General features: G+C 41.7%; 1 protein-coding gene across 6 annotated transcripts in view; it reads left to right on the forward strand.

Moving 5' to 3' along the window:
* The first annotated feature begins 4,067 nt into the window (after positions 1-4,067).
* Positions 4,068-18,107, forward strand: part of pds5a (PDS5 cohesin associated factor A) — a 216,414-nt gene continuing 202,374 nt past the window's right edge. For 5 of the 6 annotated variants that reach the window (XM_060824715.1, XM_060824763.1, XM_060824744.1 and 2 more), the window contains exons 1-2: positions 4,068-4,191; positions 5,064-5,217. In XM_060824715.1, coding sequence (XP_060680698.1) covers positions 5,107-5,217 — 111 coding nt within the window. In that variant the 5' untranslated portion in view covers positions 4,068-4,191; positions 5,064-5,106. The remainder of the gene's footprint in view (positions 4,192-5,063; positions 5,218-18,107) is intronic. The other variant, XM_060824726.1, reaches the window with a different exon arrangement.

The raw sequence follows: 18,107 nt of genomic DNA on the forward strand, positions 1-18,107 counted from the left end.
CATATTCTACCTTTACCATAGGTTCACTATGATTACATGCAGATTTTACAGTTTGATCATTTTAATGTCCCTAATGTGCCTGTTCTCACTTTTCCCCAAACCCTTTCATCCTTTTAGTCCTAAGAACGTCTTCTTGAAAATATTGAATGTTTTGGCATCAACCACTGTCTCAGAATTTCTCAGAATCAGACAGAGAATTTCACAGGCTCATCACTCTGGTGAAGAAATTTATCCACATCTCAATCCAAAATAGCTTACCTCAGACTGTAACTATGACTGTCTTTATAATATATCTCAATGGAATATTGGACACAAATTGTGTGCATGATAGAACGTTGAAAGAATTGTGCATTCTATGGAGGGTATCTAATAGGAAAAATTGTGGGATGAACAGATAAAAGGAAAGTTAAGTTCAATGGAGCGAACTATGAAGTAATTTATTAGGTGGGAAGAACATAGGGAGACATTAAAAGAGTAAACCTCTAAAGGGGCTGCAGGAGCAGACGGGTTGGGTGTACATGCACGTAAGTTACTGAAGGTGGCAAGACAGATTGAGAGAGTGCTTCATAAAGTATCCTGAACTTTTAAATAGGGCCTTTGTATTCAAGAGCATGGGGACTATATTAAACTTGTATGAGGGGCCTGGGATCGAGGACAAGCAGATGCAGATTTAAGGCAATGGACCAAAGAAACAATGGTGATGTGAACATAAGTGCTGTCATGCAATGAGTAGTTATAATCTAGATTGTCATGCCCAAGGCAGTGGTGAAGGCAAGTTAAAGTTGAGACATTTTAAAGTAGATTAGACTGTTAAGTAAAAACAGGCAGTACAAAGGCAAAGGAATGGCATGAGGTAAATTGCTCAGCTGAAGAGCTGGTACCAACATAATATCCAATGGTTTCCTTCTGTCCTGTAACAATTCTCTGATTCTAAGATGACCAGGTTCTTAACCACAATGAGAGAGATCATCACTCACACATGTCCAGTTTGTATTTGATCTTGGTAATATACTCCTGATGTTTCAGTGAGGGAGCTTTTCAGGAGTAGTGACCATAATACCATGAGTTTAAGATACTCACGGATATGGATAACAGCAGCCCTCGGGTGAAGGTGTAAAATTGGGGGAAGGTGAACTACAAGAATATTAAGCAGGAATTGGATAATTTTGATTGGAGGTAGCTGTTTGAGGGCAAATCTACATCAGACATGTGGGAGTACTTTAAACGGCAATTGATAAGCCCGTGAGAATGAAAGAAAGGTATGGTAAATTATGTGAATCTTGGATGACTAGGGATGTTATGCCTTTGGTCGGAAAGAAAAAGGAAGCATACGTAAGGGCCAGGAGGATGGGAACTGATGAATCCCTTGAAGTATTTAAGTAGGAAAGAACTTAAACAAGGAAGTAGAATGGCAAAAAGAAGGCATGAAAAGTCATTAACAAACAGGATTAAGGAGAAACTCAAGGCTTTTTATGCATATGTAAAACCCAAGAGGGTTGCCAGGGAAAGAGTTGGCCCACTCTAGGACAAAGGAGGAAATCTACGTATGGAGTCAGAAGAGGTAGGTGAGGTCCTAAATGAATACTTGGTATTGGTATTCACTAAAGGGAAGGAATTGGTGGAGGATGATCTCAGAGAAGCAAGTGTTGAGTTTCTAAGACAAGTTGCTATTAAAAGGGAAGAGGTATTATCTGTCTTAAAAAGTACAACGGTAGATAAATCCCCAGATCCCAATGGGACTTATCCCAGGATATTGTGGGAAGCAAGAGAACAAATTCATGGAGCATTGACAGACATCTTTGTATCCTCATGGCCACTGGTGAGGTCCCAGAGGACTGGAAAATAGCCAATGTTGTCCCATTGTTTAAGAAGGTCAGCAGGGATAATTCAGGAACTTACAGCCCTGTGAGTTTCTCATCAGTGGTAGGGAAATTGTTGGGAAAGCTTCTCGGGACAAGATCCATATGCATTTAGAAGCAAATGGACTTATTAGCGATAGACAGCATGGTTTTGTGTGGGGAAGGTTGTGCCTCATTAACTTGATAGAGTTTTTTGAGGAGGTGACAAAAATGATTGATAAGGGAAAAGCGGTTGATGTTGTCTGCATGAACTTTGACAAGGTTCCACATGGCAGACTGGTACAAAAGATAAAGTCTGATGGTATCTGGGATGAACTGGCAAGCTGGATACAAAACTGGCTTAGTCATAAGATACAGAGGGTAACAGTGCAAGGATGCTTTTCAGAATGGAAGGCCATGACTAGTGGTGTTCCACAGGGATCAGTGCTGGAACCTCTGGGTCTGTTCGTGATCGACATAAATGATTTGGAGGAAAACACAGCTGGTGTAATTAGTAAGTTTGCAGATGATACAAAGATTGGTGGAGTTGAGAATAGTGAAGAGGATTATCAGAGGATACAGCAGGATATAGATTAGTTGGAGGTATGGGCAGAAAAATGTCAATCCAGACAAATGTGAGCTGATGCATTTTGGAAGGTCAAGCACAGGTGGAAATTACACAGTCAATGGCAGAGCCCTGAGAAGTATTGATATGCAAAGGGATCTGGGTGTGCAGGCCCATAGATCACTGAAGGTGGCAGCATAGGTAGATAAGCGAGTAAAAAAGGCTTATGGCATTGTTGCCTTCATTGGAAGGGGCATTGAATATAAGAATAAACAAGTTATGATTCAGTTTTATCGAACTCTAGTTAGGCCACACTTGGAATTTTGCATACAGTTCTGGTTCACCACACTATGAGAAGGATGTGGATGCTTACGAAAGAGTAAAGGTTTACCAGGATGTTGCCTAGTGTGGGGGATTTTAGCTATGAAGAAAGGTTGGATAGACTGGGTTTGTTTTCACTGGAATCCAGGAGGTTGAGGGGGGAAACTAATAGAAGTATATAAGATATTGAATGGCATGGATAGATTGGAAAGCGTGAAGCTGTTTATCAGGGTGTCGGGGTCAATTACGAGGGGACACAGATTCAAGGTGCGAGAGGGGAAGTTGTGCGAATCAAGTTTTTCACACAAAGCCTGGAACACATTGACAGAGGAGTAGATGGAAGCAGACACAACAGCAGCATTCACAAAGCACCTGGATGAATACATGAATAAGAAGGGAATAGAAGGATATGGATTCTGTAAGTGAAGACAGGTTTTAGCATGGAAGGCAAAATGTGGCGGCACAGGCTTGGAGGACCAAAGGACCTGAAACTGTGCTGTAATGCCCTTTGTTCCAGTTTTTGCCATATCCCCTCGCCCATCTAAACAATAGCTCCAGCAACTTTAGATGGTCTGCTCTCATGGTAAAGGTGCCAGTGGGTTGGTTAGCTCAATTCTCAAAGAATATGTTACTGCATATCTATTGACCTCTTACTCTCAACATGTTCTGAACCCTGGTCTCTGTTGCTTAAATGGAGGGTGTCCATTCACGTTAAGTAAACGACAGACTTATAAATAAAAGAAAAATATTGTGGATGCTGTAAATTTAAAATCATAAAGTGCTCCAATAGGATGCAGGTCTCTCTGAAAAAGTGAGTCAATGTAACTCTCTTTTAGTGCTGCGGACAGGATGGGGACACTGGAATGAGAATATATCCAAGGTCAAACAGAAACTGGGAGTGTGAAAAAGACTGACAGATTTTGTGGAGACGAAACAAACCACTTAGGTTGATGACCTTTGGTCAGACCAATAACTCTGCTTCTTTCTCCAGAATGCTGCTGGACCTGCTGAATATTTCGAACCTAGTTTTAAATTTTCAATTTAGATTTTCTATCAACCAAAGTATTTTGCCTTTGGGACAACCGCTCTATCGATGCAGATCAATGGCTTGGCGCATCCTGGTGCCAAGATTGTCAAACACCATTGCGCACTTCCTATGGGGCGAGATGTGAAAAGACACAAGAGGATTCTCCTCCTGGGTAGGTGGCGCTGTGTCGCTGTCGGTGTGTGTGTGTGTGTGTGTGTCCACTCCTCCGGGGGAAGGTGGCGCTCGCGCCCGCCCACAACGTGCTGGTACTCCTCCTGACCAGGAGGCGCTGTCTCTCTCCGGTGCCTGTGGCGTGTTGTGGCCGCTCTGTCCGTTGTTTCCCGGCGCCGTCCTGCTGCCGCCACCGCTGCGACTCGGTGCGACTCTGTGAAACTCCCGCATTGCTGGACACCTGAGAGAGAACCGCCGGGATTCATGAGGTGAGCGCCGCTGCTCGGGCCCGCGGCACCCGGGGCGGGAGGCTAGCTGCAGGCCGCGGGCTCAGCCTCCCTCCCTCCCGCCCGCCCGCCCGCCGGCTGAGATACAGTATTTCAGAACTCGAGCGGGACAGTGAGAGGTGGAGGAGGGAGGGGGAGGGAAGGCCGGGGTCCGACTGGATCGGGGCTTTTTTAAAAAAATAAACAAGTAAAACGAAGAGAAAAAATAAAATCCCGTGTCCCAGATGCGAAGTTGCAGAAATAAAATGAGTCGCTGAATGAAGCGGCGGCGAGTCTGAACTCGGGGCCGCGGCCTGTTCCCCGAGTCTTTGTAATTTATGGCGGGCTAGGACTGAGTGTTTCCCGGATTCGCGCCCGTCCCCTCTCGCTGCTGTACCTGCCATGAAGTTGTAAATAACCGGCCCGAGGTTTGGCGGCTGCTCTCTCCATCATACCACTTACTGCTGCTGCTCTCACGCCGAGGCCTGAGATTACAGGCCCGAGGAGCCCGTGCGCGACAACTTTTTGTGGCGATGTGAGGTTTGCGGCGGGCGGGTGGGCGGCCGGATAAGCTCCTGCACCCTACCTGCTCCGGGTTTGGGCAAAATGCGAGACGATTAAGAGGAGTTTGTGACCGTTTCTGCTCCCTCTCTGCAACCCCCGACCCCGTCAAGAAAGTGACGGGAAAACATGTTGCGGCTTCAAGACTTCAGAGACACCTTTTTCAGAGTCTTTTGGCTCTTTCCACTCCGCGATCTAATGAACAAGATCGGTCACATTGGTCTGCCGTCTTATACCTTGACATTTTTAAAAATTGAGCAAGGATTAGAAAGGGGAAAAACTGAGAGTAACATTTTAAACTTGTGTCTAACCAGCAGAGGCCAGTAGTGATCTACAGAAAGGGAAAACTCAAAGGAGATGGCTTTCCCACAATCGAAATCTGCAGATGGAAAGATCATAATCTACCCTCCTGGTGTTAAGGAAATTACCGACAAAATTTCCAACGATGAATTGGTCAAAAGGCTAAAGGTACTTTTAGACGTAACTTGTTGAAACAATTTTCCAAGATGCTTTGTTTTCTGCAAGATCTATCAGTTTGAGAACATAACTCAGGGCAACTCTCAGCTGGTCAGGTAGCATTTGTAGTGAAAAGAGTTAACGTTTCAGTTGCCCAACCTCCCTCGAAAACTTGACTCGTGCTTAGATTTCCTTTCATTCTATGCTTAAGATTACCAATAAAGTATTTCTAATTTGCATGGATGACTTAATTGCAGTTTTTTTTGATAATTGAACAAATTGCAATATGGCAGTGTATTGCATTGTTTCACAGTTTGGCCTTGTTTTGCTATTTCATTGATAATATAAGTTATTTCAAGTTAGTTAAGCAATTGAATAGTTTGTCAACATTATAAATTGGTCACTTTGTTTTTGTGCTATCTCTTATATCAGCCTATCTTGACAGAACAGTTTGCATTCGAGAGTTTAGTTCTTGGTGGATTGCCATAAGTTATGGAAGAATTAGACAGTGGCTCCTCTTCCTTCTCCAATTCAATTACTCTGAATGAAGTTTAATTGTGTACCATTAGATTTTGATAGTGTAACATTTTAGGGAAAGTTTTCTATTATATTAATAGATTGCTGCAGTTCTTGAATGCTAACTTCTTATTCTAAAATGTGCAGGATTATGGAGTTTTTATTTGGAATGCTTAAACAAATCTTGGAATTGCTTGACCTAATTGATTTTTGACAGCAAATGTTTGTGTTGAAATCTGTCTAGTCATTTATCTATTATGCCAGAGTTGAGATACTGATACTTTATTTTTCATCCAGTTTGAATTTTTATTGCTCATAATGCTCCATACACTTAATTTACTCCAGTTTTTACACGTGCTTTGAGTTACATCCAGTATTATGTTTATTATCCACAAATCTGTGACATGCAATGTTATCAGATTGATTTATTGTACTGATGAAAATTGGTTCAAAGATGTGGTGCATGCTCTATGACTTGTTAAATTGGAAAAAAATGAAGAAGCTTGACATCTGGTCTTTGCTTGCTGTTGGCTGAGGAGGTATCAGAAAGTGAAGAATCTTGCAATAATGTATAGATATTCTAAGAAAGGAATATGACAGTTCAGGTTGGCTGTAAGAAGAGCCAAAGCATGTGCATCAATCAGAAGTTATGTACTGTTTGGGCACTGAAACACAAGAAAAAATTACCATTATAACTATTGGTCTTTAGATCTATTTGTGAGGTTCTGTTGAGCACAATAGGAAAATGGACCATAATCTGTGTAATTAAACATCTATATAAAACTGGAGTCAACATTTTAAAATGAGAATTCTTAGATTTTACATTTACTGTTTTAAATTTATGGAAGGGTCTGATTGGGTAGAAGTGGCAATGGTTTCTGCTATGGTTTGTAAATGCAGAATTTGAGCTTTATGTCCGGATTCTCCCCCTGTGGATCTGTGTACGTGTGAAATTGATCCCAGATTCCACGTTTCTTTCACATAGATGCATCCAGTCTGATTGTTCAGTCCTCATGATAAAATTATATGGTAACTGTGTCCATATTTGCTGTTATCCATGGGAAGTCTATGAACCTCACCTTCACAGATAATGGCGATTTGGTGTACTTAATTCAGGAAACATGCCTTTATCCAGAGATTGGTTAAAATGTAGAACTTGTCATTTGGAGTGGTTGAGATGACTAGATGCTCACTGGAGAAGATAGAGCTTGGAGAGCGTTGATAAGAATAGAGGAAGATTAATAGAAATTGGCCTTGCGCTCCCCTGAACTTACCCCCAATTAGTGGGATCATGGCTGATGGTTTGCATTGACAACATTTTTCTGCATCTTCCTACATTGCTCATATCACAATTCTATTGATCTCTGACTTAGTTTACTCGATCACTAAACATCCCACAGTTTTCTGGGTAGAATATGCTAAAGGAATATGATCCATTGAACGAAAACGTCTTCCTCATCTCCGTCCTAAATGGTCAATCCTTTTTTTGAGTCTGACCCTAATTCCAACTTCCTAAGTGAGGATAAACAGTCTCTGTGTTGACCCAGTCAAACCCCTCAATGATTTACTAAGGTTTAGTATGTCCACTTATTTTGTAAACTTCCAGGGCATATATGCCAAGTCTTTTTGCAAGCTCCCTCAAAGAGCAGTGCCCCGCATCCCCTGAGTGAGTCAGTCAGTCAGTCAATCTTTGTTACATTATCTCTGGAGTGAATATCTCTCTGACCAGGAGGCAGAAATGTACACAGTACATCAGGTGTAGTCTCACAAAAGCTCTGTATATTATTACAATAAATTGGGTTAATTTTTCAATAATAAAAGTGTACTATTTGCTTTTCGAATTCTTACTGAACTTCATGATTTGTATATAAGAGCACAGAATCTGTCCAAATCCCAAACTTGATTAGTCTATCACTATTTGAGACAGAGTGTTTTACCATTTTTCCTACTGACATAGGTAATTTTACGTTCTTCACATTATATTCTGTCACACTCTTGTTCACTCCCTAATCTGTCCTAATCTGTTTGCAGCCTTTTTGTTTCCTTCTCACTGTTTAATTTCCCATTTAACTTGCTATCAACAGCAAGCTTTGGTACATTACGCTGTCATTTAATGCATTGATATGGATTGTAAATTGTTGAGGCCCGAGAGCTGATCCTTTGAATATTTCAGTTGTTACAACCTACAAAGCTGAAAATCCTTTTGTCAATGTATTCAATTATTTACTATCCCCAAATGTATGGGTCCTAATATTTAGTAATATTCCACTGCAATAGTAAGACACTGCATCCACTGGTTCCCACTTGCCACTGAGTTGCAACCTTTAAAGAGTTGAAAATCAAAACATAGTTGGGAGGAAGAAACATAAAGCATTCATGGTCTCGAGAGAACAAGTATTTGGTAAACTAATGGGACTAAAGGCTCACAAGCACTCTGGACCAGGTGGCCTGTATCCAAGGGTGTTAGAGGAAATGGCTGCTGGCTGTAATGTTCAAAACTTTTAGATTTTTGGAAGCGTTCTAATGGTGTGGAAAAGTGCAAATATGACAGCACAGACAGAAAGCAGGCTGTAGGCTAGTTAGTCCAACACTTGTTTTGGAAAAATGGCTGAATCCAAAATTAAACAATTGGCACCAGGACATTCAGAAACATGGTTTTGTGAATGTTAAGTAGTGTGTAATAATCAGTCTTTTGAGGATGTAGCAAATAGGGTAGAGAAAGTGGAACAAGTATTTGTAGTGATTTTGTATTTCCACAAAACAAAAGGTACTTCATAAAGTGTTACTTTGTAAGCTACATTTATAAACCTCTTGATTCTGGGGTTATAGTATTGGAATGGATGGAGGACAGGGTAACTAACAGGAAACAACGGTTTGGAATAAATGGGCCATTTTCAGGTTGGAAAAACAGTGCAGCAAGGATCAGTGCTGCAATTTTAACTATTCACATCGGATAATGGCTGTACACTAATCTCCCCTTTTCCTTCGGCAGTCTCTTGGGTTCCAAGGTGACATTCTTCCATCAAGAGTTGTTGGTCTTGAAGCGACTAAAACAGTCCAATGCCAGACTCGCACACTGAGTCACTGGTGGACAGGTAGTTTTTGATGAGGCACTTGGATGTGATGTTTGGTTTTTCATCTACTCCTTCCGTTTGTGCTTGAACATCACTTGGACCTATCAAATGCTCTTTGGTTGCCCTTTTGTAGATGCTTTACACTTTGATCAGTCTTTGATAAGACATTCCCAAAAATTGGTGAGAATGCTCCATTTCCTCCATTGGCCTCTTGTTACTTGCTTGCTTCAGGAATTTGTATCAGGATGTGGATAATGTGGCCTACCCAATGCCACCAATTGGCCTGAACCAGTGCCTTGATGCTGGTCTGTAGGCCTGAGAGAGAAAACTGACATTGGAGCACCTATCTTGCCAGGGTATTTTTGGAGGTGTCACTGTTGATATTTATACAGCTATTTGAGGTATCTGTTGTACATTGTCCATGTCTCTGATGCATATAGGAGAGCTTTAAGTGACATTGTAGCCCTGTAAACCCCAAGCTTGGTGCCAGGTTTGAAGTCTTTGTCATCAAACATGCTTTTCCTCAGTTGGGTGAAGACTGAGGTGACACACTAGAGGCGATGTTGAGTTTCATTGTTGATGTCTGCCTTGCTGAAAGAAGGCTCACAAGAAATGAGAATTGATCCACGTTGTCCTGTGAATCATGATGGTTAGGGGCAGTGTAATGCAGCAGAAAAAGGCTGATAGAGAAGTTTTGTTTTCTGCGTTTTTAGTTGAAGGCCCTTTTCCCTTGTGTCTTCATGAATGAGGGGAAGATGTTTTGGAGCTCAGCTTCTGAGTTTGCACAAATTTATGTGTCACCTTTATAGGCAGTAGTTGAGTGTATGATAGTCATATTTCCTGATGGTGTAAAGATGAGTGGAAAAATACCTTGTGAAGCAGGCAGTGTGTACATGTGAGAATGTAGATGGGTGATTGTACAAGACTTTGGCTGTGAGTTAAATATATGGTTATCTGTTTTGGTGGGAAGAAAAGGCAGAATATTTTTAAATCCACAGAGAGACCAGAGAATGTTACAGTTCAGTGTGATCTGGGTGTCCTCGAACATGAAGCACACAAGTTGGCAAGTAGTAAAGCTGCGCCTTCAAAATCAACAGAATGGTGGCCCTTTTTTTACAAGAGAAATTGAGCATAAATGTAGACTACTGCATATAAGGCATTGGTGAGAATGTACCTGGAGTAGTATGTGCTGTTTTAGCCACCTTATAAGGATGGATATACTTGTATTGGAGGCAGTTCAGGGAACGTTCACTACACTCATTCCTGGGGTGAGGTTTTTGTTTTACAATGATTGTTTGAGCAGTTAGGCCTATTCTCTTTGATGTTTTAAAAGAATAAAATTCAGACATTAGTTAACCAGGTAGATGTTCAGAGAATGTTTCTCCCTGTGAAAGCATTTAGAATGGGGACTATAGTTTCAAACTAAGGAGTCTTCCAGTTAAGATTGAGTCTTCTCTCAATCATTCATCTTTGGAATTCTCTACCCTAACAGCAGTGGAGACTGGATCGTTGAGTGTATACTGAACTGAGTAGATGTTTGGCGGACAGAAAATTTGAGGGAGGCAGGGAAGAAGAGAACCCCCATATCTTATTAAATGGTAGAACAAGTTCATTGTTCCTGTTTCTCTGTTCTTTCTTGGATGGAGCATTAGATTTGCACTTTTCCAGTTCTTGCGGATCTTTCGAAAATCTGGGGAACCTTGGAAGATCGCAACCAATACGTCCACTATTTCTGCAGTTAGTACATTTGTCCCATAGGATGCACTCCATTACTTCCAGGTAACTTGTAAATGGGTGTTGAGAGTGTGGTGCTGGAAAAGCACATCAGATCAGGCAGCATCCAAAAAGCAGGAGAATTGACGTTTCAGACATAAACCCTTTATCAGGAATCTGCTATACTTTTCCAGCACCACACATGACTCTAATCTCACTTTCTTCTAACTAGTAACTGGGTGGAAGGGTTAGGGGAAGTCAATACAGTTTCAAAATCAAATAACATGATAGACTGAGAAAAAAAAAGTCAGCAATGGAAGGGAATGGCAAAACTATAAATATAGTGATTAAACCTGAAGTGGGAAAAATGATTTGAGTAAAACATCATTGCTGAGGGTCAAGTTGTAGTGTATGGCCCGACTAAAAATTGTATATACGAATGTGTGAAGTGTAAGGAATAAATTAAATGAGCTGCCGACATAAATTCAAATTGCACGTTATGATACAGTAGCCATCAGTGTGACATGGCTGCAGGCTGGTAGGGATTGGGAACTAAATATGCCAGGTTATACAACTTACCAGATGGGGAAAATGGCAGAGGAGGTGCAGTAGCATTTCTGATGAGAAACAAAGTTACTTCAGTGGTAAGGGAGGATACAATGAGGGGGAAAGCATTCAGTGGAGACTGTATGGATGGAACTGTGAAACAGCAAAGGATCTAAAACTAATATAAAAAACCAAAAGAACTGCAGCTGCTGGAAATTAGAAACAAATTGCTAGAAAAACTCAGCATGTTTGGCAGTATCTGTGGAGAGAAATCAAATAATGTTTCGGATTCAGTGATTCTTTTTGAAATCTCTGGAACTGAAATGTTAACTCTGATTTTTCTCCACAGATGCTTGTCAGATCTGAGTTTTTTGATGAATTTCTGTTATATCTAAAACTAATAGGCCTTTGTACAGACGCCTTGCATCAGCTCTGAAGTGCTAGATTGTATTAATGCACAAATTAGATGTGTAGCAAAGCCAGAGTAGTATCAATGGTGGATTTGAACTTGAATGTAGATTGGGAGCCAGATAAGCACCTTCCAGAAAATAGTGAATTTCTGGAGTGTGTCTGGGATCTCTTACAGTAGTATGTCCTCGTTGCAAGAAAGGGATACAGAATGTTGGATTTTGTAATGAGCTGGATTTAATGAGTTGCCTAATTTATGTGTGAACAATTAAGAAATAGTGATTATGATTTTGAACACAGAACATTACAGCGCAGTACAGGCCCTTCGGCTTATGATGTTGTGCCATCCTGTGGAACCAAACTGAAGACCATCTAAGCTATGCTATTTCATTCTCATCCAAATGCCTATCCGATGACCATTTAAATGCCCATACGGTCGGCGAGTCTACTACTGTTGCAGGCAGTGCGTTCCTTGCCCCTTCTACTGATCAAAGAAACTACCTCTGACATCTGTCCTGTATCTATCACTCCTCAATTTAAAGCTATGTTCCCTCATGCTAGCCATCACCATCCTCGGAAAAGGCTCTCACTGTCCAACCAATCTAATCCTCTGATTGTCTTGTATGTCTCAATTAAGTCATCTCTCAATCATCTTCTCTCCAACAAAAACAGCCTCAAGTCCCTCAGCCTTTCCTCGTAAGGCCTTCCCTTCGTATCAGGTGACGTCCTAGTAAGTCTCCTCTGAACTCTTTCCAGAGTTTCCATATCCTGCCTATAGTGCAGTGACCGGATCTGTAAGCAGCACTACAAATGTGGCTGCACCAGAGTTTTGTATAGCTGCACCATTACTTCATGGTTTTGAAACTTAATCCCTCTACCAAAAAAAACTAACACACCGTATGCATTCTTAACAACTCTATCAACCAGGGTGGCAACTTTATATCTATGCATCTAGACACAGATTTCTTTGCTTATCTACACTACCAAGAAACTTACCATTAAACCAGTGCTCTGCATTTCTGTTACTCCTTCCAAAGTGAATCACCTCACACTTTTCCGCATAAACTCCATTTGCCACCTCTCAGCCCAGCTCTGCAGCTTATCTATGTTCCTCTGTAACTTACAATATGATTCGTCGCTTCACAGATCTGTCGACCTTAAAGTCATCTGCAAACTTACTAAGTCATCTACTATGCTTTCATCCAGATCACTTATAAAAATGACAAGCAACAAAGGGTCCAAAACAGATCCTTGCGGTACCCCACTAGTAACTGAACTTCAGGATGTATATTTTCCATCAACCATCACCCTCTGCCTTATTTCCGCTAGCCAATTTCTGATCCATACCGCTAAATCACCCTCAATCCCATGCCTCCATATTTTGTGCAATAGCTTACCGTGGGGAACCTTATCAAATGTGTTACTGAAATCCATATACCGCATCAACTGCTTTGCCTTCATCCATCTGCTTGGCCACTTTCTCAAAGAACTAAGTTTTATGAGGGATGACCCTTCAAAACATAATGTTGACTATCCCGTTTTCCGATGATCACAGATCCGATTTCTTATAACCCTTTCCAACACTTTACCCACAACTGAAGTAAGGCTCACAGGTCTATAATTTCCAGGGTTGTCTCTACTCCCCTCCTTGAACAAGGAAACAACATTTGCTATCATCTAGTCTTCTGGCATTATTCCTGTAGACAATGATGACATGAAGATTGAAGCCAAAGGCTCGGCAATCTCCTCCCTGGCTTTCTAGAGAATACTAGGATAAATCCCATCAGACCCAGGGACTTATCTATTTTTACATTTTCCAGAATTGCTAGCATCTCCTCCTTAGGCACCTCAATCCCATCTAGTCTAGTAGTGTATATCTCAGTATTCTCCTCGACCACATTGTCTTTATCTAGTGTGAATACTGATGAAAAGTATTCATTTCGCATTTCCCCTATCTCCTCTGATTCCACACACAACTTCCCACTACTATGCTTGATTGGCCCTAATTTTACTCTAGTCATTCTTTTATTCCGAATATCCATCTTATCTGCCAACGGCTTCTCATGTCCCCTCCTGGCTCTTAGCTCTCTCTTTATGTCTTTCCTGGCTAACTTAAACTCTCAAGTGCCTGAAATGAGCCATTACATGTCATCCTAACATAAGTCATCATCTTCCTCTTAACAAGAGATTCAGCTTCCTTAGTAAATCACGGCCCCTGCGCTTGACAACTCCCTCCCTGTTGACACATACTTTTCAAGGACCCGCAGTCGCTGGGCCTTGAATAAGCTCCACATTTCAATTGTGCCCATTCTATGCATCCTAAATCTTGTCTAATTGCATCATAATTGCCTTTCCCCCAGCAATAACTTTTGCAGTGTGGTATATACTTATCCCTTTCCATCACTGATGTAAACATAACCGAATTGTGGTCACTAACATCAAAGTGCTCACCTATCTCCAAATCTAACGTTTAGCTGGGTTCATTACCCACTACCAAATCTAATGTGGCTTTGCCCCTTGTTGGCCTGGCTACATCCTGTTTCAGGAAATGCTCCTGCACACATTAGACAACAGCTGACCCATCTAAAGTACTTGCATTATAGTATTCCCTGTCAATACTTGGAAAGTTAAAGTCCCTCATAACAGTTACCCTGTTACTCTCGCTCTTATCGAGGATCATCTTTGCTATCCTATCCTCTACATCTCTGGAACTATTTGGAGGCCTATAAAAAAACTTCCAACAGGGTAACCTCTCCTTTTCTGTTTCTAATCTCAGCCCAAACTACCTCAGTAGACGTGTCCTCAAACATCGTTTTTTGCAATCATAATACTGTCCTTGACCAACAATGTCATACTACCCCCTCTTTTACCATTTTCTTTGTTTTTACTGAAACATCTAAATCCTGGAACCTGCAATAATCAGGATTGAATTCAAGATCATGTTTCAAAGTGAAAAGTATGAATCATGAAGACTAACTTTAATGAGACAGACGAATATCTGCTAATAGGTGAAACATCTGTATGAAGAAACATTTAACACCATACAAAACCAGTTAATACCCCTGCGAAGGACACTGTCCAAAAGTCATGGCAGCTAAAGCTATAAGGGAAAATAAAATGAGATAAAAAGGCTTATGAACATTCAAACAAAAAGGCACAGATCCTGCTGAAAAGGAAAGATACAAAGACCTGTAAAGGGCCAGAATACAACTTTAAAGATCTACGAAAAAGGATTATAAAAATAAACCAGTAAAAGACATTGAAATCAATAAGAAGCAGTTTGACAAAGGTAAAACATGTGGTTAGGAGTAATGTTGACCTGCTTAAGACTGAAAGTGGAGATATTGTCAATGATCATGGGGAAATTGCAGACATTATTGAGTAATTAGTTTGCTTCAATATTTACAATAGGAAAGGGAATAGCTTGCTGGAAGTCTCAAGGAAATTAATAGTGGATTGACGGCAGGCACTGAATAAGATTAACGGTTTCCTCTTTACCAATGCTTTACATGATTGAATTAAAGAGTGAAGAATTCCTGGCATCTGACACTTCAAGTGTGTTAAAGGAAGTAGAGAGCATGTTGCAGATCCCCTAACTGTATAATCTTTCAGAGTTCCCTAGATACAGGAATCATCCTTCTGGATTGGAAAATTCCAAATGTCACTAAACTTTTTAAGAAGGGCAAAAGAAGAAAACTAGGGAACTACAGACCAGCTAGCTGTACATCTATGGTGGGGAAATTGTTGAAGTCTATAATCAAGGACAGGGTAACTGAGCACCTTGAAAACTTTCAGTTATTCAAGTAGAGCTAGTATAGATTCATGACAGGTAGATCATGGCTGGTAAACTGCAGTGAAATCTTTTGAAAAGGTAACTAAGATATTGGACAGGGAATGTCTATAGAAGTTTCTTAACATGAGTTTCCAGAAGACTTGATATAGACCCATATATGAAACTGTTAATTCGAGTAGGAAACCCACAGAATAGGGCAAATTATTGGCAGAGCTGAGAAATTGGTTGAGTGGCAAGGAACAGAAAGTAGGGATTATGGGTAGGTACTCAAATGGGAGAACACAACTGCTGGTGTGTCTCAAAGATTTGTATTTTGGGTCCTCCATTATTTATGTTATTAATGCCCTGGAGAGTTAGGCAGATTGCAGACGATGTTATAAAATTATGAAATGAAATTGATAGACTAAATGAATGGGCAAGACTAAAAGATGGAGTCATTTATATGTATATTTGTAGATAGTATGAATTTAAATGCAGTGGGTGTCCAAGGAAACTTGGGAGTAAAAGTGCATTGATCTTTAACATGTCATAAATAGGTGCAGAAAATATTCAAAGTTAATGGAATGCTAGCCTTTATGCCTAGAGAACTGGATTACAAGGCTGTAGATGTTATGCTGCAGTTGTACAAAACTCTGGTTGGACCCCACTTGGAGTACCTTGGGAGGACATATTGGCCTCGGGTAGATTTGCAAGAATGATGCCTGGATTTCAGGGTCAAATTATGTAGAGAAGTAATATAAATTAGGCCCGTTTTGGGATTTAGAATTTAGAAGTTCAGGGATAATCTTATGGAAAACATCAAGGTATTAGCAAGAAAAGGGTAGATAAAGATAAACCATTTCCACTGGTTGGGATTCTAGAACTAGGGGACATAGTCTGAAAATTGGGACTAGATGTTCAGGAGAGGTGTTAAGAAGCACTCTGCACACAAAAGTTGTGTGGAACTCCCTTCTACAAATCATAATGGATAAGTTCATAATTTTAAATCTGAGATTTTTTGTAAAGCAAAGGTATTGAGGGATATGTGCCAAAGGCAGGTATATGGAAATCAGCCATGATCTCCTTGAATAGTGGAAAAGCTTGAATGATCTACTTCTGTTCTTATGTAATTTGTTAAACTTTATTCCCTTAAGTTTTTCAGGAGACCTATTCTCAACTGATTGTTTTGAGTTTTTCACTACCTTTTGTCTTTTTTTTATTATTGGGATACATTTTTCCAGTTGATGAGCTGTGACTAGTGGAGTGCCACAGGGTTAGTGCTTAGATCTAAATTATTTGCAATCATTGTTCATGGCTTGTCTGAAAATAACGTTAAAAACAATGACTGCAGATGCTGGAAACCAGATTCTGGATTAGTGGTACTGGAAGAGCACAGCAGTTCAGGCAGCATCCGAGGAGCAGTAAAATCGACATTTCGCGCAAAAGCCTTTCATCAGGAATAAGGGCAGAGAGTCGAGGGTGGAGGCAAAGGGTGGAGAGATAAGCTAGAGGGGGGGGGGGGTGGGGAAAAAGTAGCATAGAGTACAATAGGTGAGTGGGGGAGGGGATGAAGGTGATAGGTCAAGGAGGGTGGTGGAGTGGATAGGTGGAAAAGAAGATAGGCAAGTAGGACAACTCATGGGGACAATGCTGAGCTGGAAGTTTGGAACTAGGGTGAGGTGGGGGAAGGGGAAATGAGGAAACTGTTGAAGTCCACATTGATGCCCTGGGGTTGAAGTGTTCTGAGGCGGAAGATGAGGTGTTTTTCCTCCAGGCGTCTGGTGGTGAGGGAGCGGTGGTGAAGGAGGCCCAGGACCTCCATGTCCTCAGCAGAGTGGGACAGGGAGTTGAAATGTTTGGCCACGGGGCGGTGTGGTTGATTGGTGCGGGTGTCCTGGAGATGTTCCCTAAAGCGCTCTGCTAGGAGGCGTCCTGTCTCCCCAATGTAGAGGAGACCGCATCGGGAGCAACGGATACAATAAATGATATTAGTGGATGTGCAGGTAAAACTTTGATGGATGTGGAAGGCTCCTTTAGGGCCTTGGATGGAGGTGAGGGAGGAGGTGTGGGCGCAGATTTCGCAATTCCTGCAGTGGCAGGGGAAGGTGCCAGGATGGGAGGGTGGGTTGTGGGGGGGCGTGGACCTGACCAGGTAGTCACGGAAGATCTTTGCGGAAGGCAGAAATGGGTGGAGAGGGAAATATATCCCTGGTGGTGGGGTCTTTTTGGAGGTGGCGGAAATGTTGTGGATGATTTGGTTTATGCGAAGGTTGGTAGGGTGGAAGTGAGCACTGGGGCTTTCTGTCCTTGTTATGGTTGGAGGGGTGGCGTCTGAGGGCGGAGGTGCGGGGTGTGGATGAGATGCATTGGAGGCCATCTTTAACCACGTGGGAGGGGAAATTGCGGTCTCTAAAGAAGGAGGCCATCTGGTGTGTTCTGTGGTGGAACTGGTCCTCCTGGGAGCTGATATGGCGGAGGCGGAGGAATTGAGAATACGAGATGGCATTTTTGCAAGAGGTCAGGTGGGCAGAGGTGTAATCCAGGTAGCTGTGGGAGTCGGTGGGTTTGTAAAAATGTCAGTATCAAGGTCGTTCATCATTAATGGAGATGGAGAGGTCTGGGAAGGGGAGGGACATGACAGAGATGGTCCAGGTAAATTTAAGGTCAGGGTGGAATATGTTGAAGTTGATGAATTGCTCAACCTCATGGGAGCACGAGGTGGTGCCAATGCAGTCATCAATGTAGCGAAGGAAGAGGTGGGGAGTGGTGCCAGTGTAATTATGGAAGATTGATTGTTCTACATAGCCAACAAAGAGACAGGCATAGCTGGGGCCCATACGTGTGCCCATGGCGACCCCTTTGGTCTGGAGGAA

This window comes from Hemiscyllium ocellatum, chromosome 1 (genome assembly GCF_020745735.1).
Source record: "Hemiscyllium ocellatum isolate sHemOce1 chromosome 1, sHemOce1.pat.X.cur, whole genome shotgun sequence".
In the NCBI taxonomy this organism is placed as follows: Eukaryota; Metazoa; Chordata; class Chondrichthyes; order Orectolobiformes; family Hemiscylliidae; genus Hemiscyllium; species Hemiscyllium ocellatum.